The sequence below is a fragment of the Mus pahari genome, chromosome 5 (genome assembly GCF_900095145.1).
Source record: "Mus pahari chromosome 5, PAHARI_EIJ_v1.1, whole genome shotgun sequence".
NCBI lineage: Eukaryota > Metazoa > Chordata > Mammalia > Rodentia > Muridae > Mus > Mus pahari.
Genome location: NC_034594.1, coordinates 134,029,306 through 134,034,269, shown reverse-complemented (window position 1 = coordinate 134,034,269; position 4,964 = coordinate 134,029,306). Strand labels below are relative to the sequence as shown.

The following is a 4,964-nucleotide window of genomic DNA, read 5'->3' as shown; positions in this document are numbered from 1 at the left end:
TGGAACTCACTCTGTAGACCAGGCTGGCCTCGAACTCAGAAATCTGCCTGCCTCTGCCTCCAGAGTGCTGGGATTAAAGGCGTGGGCCATCATGGCTGACTGCTGCTGGGCAGATTCTTAATGGAAAAGAGGAAGATGAACTTGTAGGTTTGACGAGGACTACATGACCTTCCTCAGGTAGAGGATGGTGGGGCCAGACTTCCCAGACAAGGTCAGGCACAGAAGGGGAAGCCCTGTTGGAAAGGGAATCCTCCATTTTGCGCTGAGCTCAGAGGAGCTATCTGAACATGGTAGACTGCCACTTTAAATAGCAGGGCTTCCCAACACTCGGGGACCCATCACTTCAGCACACCCAGTGTGTTCCTAGAATTATGATAGGATTTTTGAAGAACCAAAGAAATGCAAAGCATACCACCGGATCCCATCAACCACATCTGTCAAAATGTTCACTCTGGAGAAGAGAGCAACCACAGAGAAATATCTCCAGGAGGCAGACTGTCACGTGCTTTTCTTTTCTTGAGCTTTCAGAAACACATGCTTACACACACAGCCCAGAAGATCTGCTTAAAAGTGCACTTTGCCGAGAGAAATAAAAACTTGAAATAAATGGAAGGGCTTATCAGATTCTTAGAACAACTGAATGCTGGAAATTGTAGATTGGTCCCAAATTACATTAGACATGATAAAGCACTTTCCCTTAATGTATCACTTTCCTTTCCCATTTCACTATAGACAGCAAGAAAAAGATCAGCTATACCTTCAACACTTTGCTTAGAAATGTCATCTAAGTATCCAAGTTCTCTGCCAGAGTCTGCTTTTTGGATGGCAGGGTCCAAAACAGCCAATCTTTCCGCTGGCCCACTCCAAGACACCACTACCTTTGGGGGTTTGTTTTGTTAGGTTTTTTTTTTTTCTTGAGGTTTCATTATTATGACTGCATACCTACTGTTAAACACACTCTGGCCAAATAGCAAATAGTTCATTTTCAAGAAACCTGGGTGATTATCTGGGTACACCTGTTCATCCCAGTGCATTTTTTTTAATGATGTCACTAAAATCACCCCTGAGTCACTATGGCTGACGATGTAACAATGACTGTATTTTGTTGGGTGTGAGGGGTTGACTAGCAGGACTATCTGAAAGGGCTTTGACAGGAGCACCACTTTAGTGCCTGAGGCATCTTTTGCTCTGTCTGACCAATTTTTTAGCTCAAGATTTTCTTCTCAGTTACGACAAAAAAAAAAAAAAATGTCTAACCAAAGACTATCTGTGCTTTCTCCCCTCCTGTACTTCTGCTTCTTCAGAGAGAGTTTCTCCATTTGTGATGGAACAACGTGGACCAAGGTCGGATGGGAGATTTTTCCAGAGGAAGTGCACTACCTGAAAGTTAAGGTTCCCCCATCCAGCTGCCTGCCTTACCCCCTGAACAAACTCTGCTGCAACTCTGCTAACACGGACCTACTACAGAGTTCCTTACACCTCGCTTACATCTTAGTTCAAGCTCTCTGCTTAATCCTGTTTGCTTTATCTGTGCATTACCTATGGATGAAATGGACAAGACACCAAAAAAAGGTGAATTTGTGATGCAAATAGAAGGATTTATAGAATCTCAGAGTGCACAGCCCAAGGTTATCCAGATCTTTAAAGCTGTCCATCTCCTCCGCCTGCCTCCCCTGCTCCCCACCCACTCCACCACCATTACCTAGCAGGACTCGCACATGGCTAAGAGTGCCACAGACGAATGTTTAGTCGCATGGTCCTTAAAATCATCTCAACTCCTACTTCAAGTTACAAAGCACAGCAAAACATTAAGATGCAGTAGGTAGGCTTTATAGGCCTGAGGTAAGCCGTGCGCTCTTTCTCAGCCTTCCCATAAAATGATCTGACACGAGGGGTCTCCTGGAGAACCTGTGAGTCTATCAAAGAGAGCTCACTACAAGTTAGCATGAGCTTTCCAAGCAGGCTGTAAACTGATTTTTGGATGTTAGGACTTAGTGGGAAACAGGGCACTTAATTCCAAATTTCGCCAATAGACAGTGCTATAATTTGAGACATTTAAGAACTCTGCTAAACACGTGAGCAAACACATCTCCTTGACCATCCGATACATAAATATTTTCTTGGTTTTTTTAAATATGTACTTATTATACAGTGATGTTACTTAGTAAGGGAAATATTTTTCTTCTATTTATTTAGTTATTTGGTTCTGGAAATCAAACCCAGGGCCTCCTACCTAGTAGGCAAGTTCTCTACAACTCACTGAGCTCTGCCCAACCACTAACAACAGTCTTAAGGGCCCAGTCTGTGCTCTCGGTATGGCTGAGAGCTTTTATTCAATTAACCTGCCAGGAACCATACATTTAAAGAAAATTAACTTGCCCTTCCCCTGAAGTGGTCAACTGTGCAAGACTACTCCTTTTAGGGGTAAGGGCTTATGAACCCCTTCCCGCTCCATGCTAACAGAAAACTGGACCTTGTACAGACCCTGTACAGACCGTTACAAGGGCTGTTTCATCCATGAGTAGTTCACCAGGTTCACAGCTCAGGAGGACCAGGGTGGCACTCCCTAATACTGTGAGAGCTAGCCAGCAGGGAAGACATCATCTGTCCATCCTGACTCAATTTCTCTGCATCCTAAAGGAAAACATTTTGTTTACACCCTAACTTCTCTTGGCAAAATGCTCTCTAACCTTAGACAATACTAACCAATGTTTGGCCGTGATGACGGTGATCCAGTCTAGTCTTATGTTGTACATTAAAGAGCATCTCTTCTTCGGGCGTGGTGGCGCACACCCTTAATCCCAGCAGAGGCAGGCGGATTTCTGAGTTCAAGGCCAGCCTGGTCTACAAAGTGAGTTCCAGGACAGCCAGGACTATACAGAGAGCATCTCTTCTGTATTGGGGCCTTCTATATAACCTCCCTCTTTTTGCATAAATATGTGATGTGTACATCTTAGTGGTGTTTGGATATGCATGCTTAACCAGAATGTAAATGTAATCATTTGTTTTGCTCTTTCAGCTGAAAAAGCAAGCCTCCTTAGAGAAACATGCTAACAACCTAGACCTGAGCCCATCCATCCATGACATTGAACAAATCCTCTGCAGACTACTGGCCACAACATCAATGATGACCAAGTTCCTGAAGCAGATGTCTCACCATTCTTCTGTTAAGAAAGCTAAGCAACAACGTAAACTAAGGAAGAAGAAGAGTAAAGACGGAGAGGAACAGGAGAACGCTGCTATCCCTAAGCTCGTGCAAATGTAGCTTGGTCAAGTGCGGAGAGGACAAAAGAAATCTATTGCAGGGACTGTCTGAGGACACAAAGGTTTCTTTGATGGCTTGCTCTTTTTTTTTCTTTTTCTGTCTTTCTTTCTTTCTTTCTTTTTTTTTTTTTTTTTGTCACAATCATTACAGAAAATTTTTCAGACGAGCTCTGGGTTTCTGCTCAACTGAAAAAGAATCCACTCTTACTAATGTGGCTCCCAGAATAAACTGAGAAGACCTTGACTGGAATTTCAGGATATAATCTGGTGGTAATTATAGCAACAGCAATTTTTTTTCAGTCTGACCACATAACAGGTAGTTGCTGTAGGCTTTGAACTGTATCATTTGGTTTTCACAAGTCTCAAGAGGAAGGAGTTATTATTGGCCCCTTTTGTCAGAAAAGGAAACCAGGGTACAAAGAATTGAAGTCCTCTGCTCAAGCTTATATAGTACTCAAACCCAGGCGTCCTCCAGAGCCCCTGTGCTTACACTTCCTGGCTCTGGCTGGCATGGGTTCCAGTAAGAGGACCTTGTCACTGTCCCCTAGCACGTCCCTTTCATTCTCAGACCTAAGGCTTTGCTTCTGCTCTCTGCTACCATGTATTCCAATCCTGTTCATTGTGCAGGGCCCAGGGGACCCTAGGAAGCTTCCGTCCTGTTCTCTGACTGTCCCAGGGCATGGACTACCTTTCCTGCCAATCATTACCTCCACCCTTTCTCTTAATACTCACATCTTTCTGATACTGTTAGATAATCACCAACTGATTCCTAGATGCCTGCTTCTCCTAAAAAAAAAAAAAAAAAAAAAAAAAAAAAATAGCCGGGCGTGGTGGCGCACGCCTTTAATCCCAGCACTCAGGAGGCAGAGGTAGGCGGATTTCTGAGTTCAAGGCCAGCCTGGTCTACAGAGTGAGAAACCCTGTCTCGAAAAAACAAAACAAAACAAAAAAGTCCAGAAGGAAGAAACAACCATTGCTGGACATTGCTGGATGTCACGCCTACAATAATATTAGCACGCTCAGTGGTGGGCATTCCATAAAAGCCTGTTAAGCATGGCAATGTGCAGACAGCCATACAAAACGGTTTCATTTTAAGTTCTATAAGCACACACAGCAAGTTACTCAGTTACATATTCCTCAAGTCTCCTCAGGCTATAGTCTACCAATCTTGGGAACGAGAACAAAATGTTAACAAAATTCAAGGAAGCACATATATTTTCTTGGATTCCGTTGCAATAGGATATCCATAAAAGACATGAAAACTTTTAAGTGTTCACCTCAATGAACTTTCATAAATTACCCATGCAACCAGCAGCCAAACTGAGAGAAAAATGACAGGGCTCAGAAGTCCTGCCATGCTATGGGGTAATTATGATTTGGGCTACTAATACCATAGGTTAACTTCTCCTAGGAAAATACTTTTAATTTCCAATAACAAAGTTTCTTTCTAGAGGATCAAATATATTGCTGAAATATGCTAATATTTAAACACGTAAGGAATAGTGTACTTGGCTTGGGTCTTTCAGAAAACAACCTTGAACCTATACTGTATGTAGAGTCCCATGGAAATGTGTTGCTTCAATTGTTAGAAATTGGTAAATTGGGGCTGGTGAGATGGCTCAGTGGGTAAGAGCACCCGACTGCTCTTCCGAAGGTCCAGAGTTCAAATCCCAGCAACCACATGGTGGCTCACAACCATC

The 4,964-nt window shown here is 43.2% G+C and overlaps 2 protein-coding genes across 2 annotated transcripts in view; one reads left to right on the top strand and one right to left on the bottom strand.

Annotated features, from left to right (window-relative positions):
- The window catches only part of Ankrd45 (ankyrin repeat domain 45), a 23,449-nt gene that overhangs the window by 8,682 nt on the left and 9,803 nt on the right, over positions 1-4,964 (bottom strand). Inside the window, exon 4 of the mRNA XM_029538698.1 lies at positions 1,478-1,539. Coding sequence (XP_029394558.1) covers positions 1,478-1,539 — 62 coding nt within the window. The remainder of the gene's footprint in view (positions 1-1,477; positions 1,540-4,964) is intronic.
- Positions 1,249-3,265, top strand: Tex50 (testis expressed 50). The gene is made up of 2 exons (XM_021199291.1): positions 1,249-1,572; positions 3,020-3,265. Exons 1-2 carry the CDS (start codon positions 1,249-1,251, stop codon positions 3,263-3,265), a joined length of 570 nt encoding a protein of 189 aa, XP_021054950.1.

Bases quoted from the DNA above. Each gene is read 5' to 3' on its own strand.
- Tex50 (XM_021199291.1), top strand. From the start codon at position 1,249: ATGTCTAACCAAAGACTATCTGTGCTTTCTCCCCTCCTGTACTTCTGC. The intron at 1,573-3,019 runs GTGAATTTGTGA...TTGCTCTTTCAG, and splicing joins GGACAAGACACCAAAAAAAG to CTGAAAAAGCAAGCCTCCTT.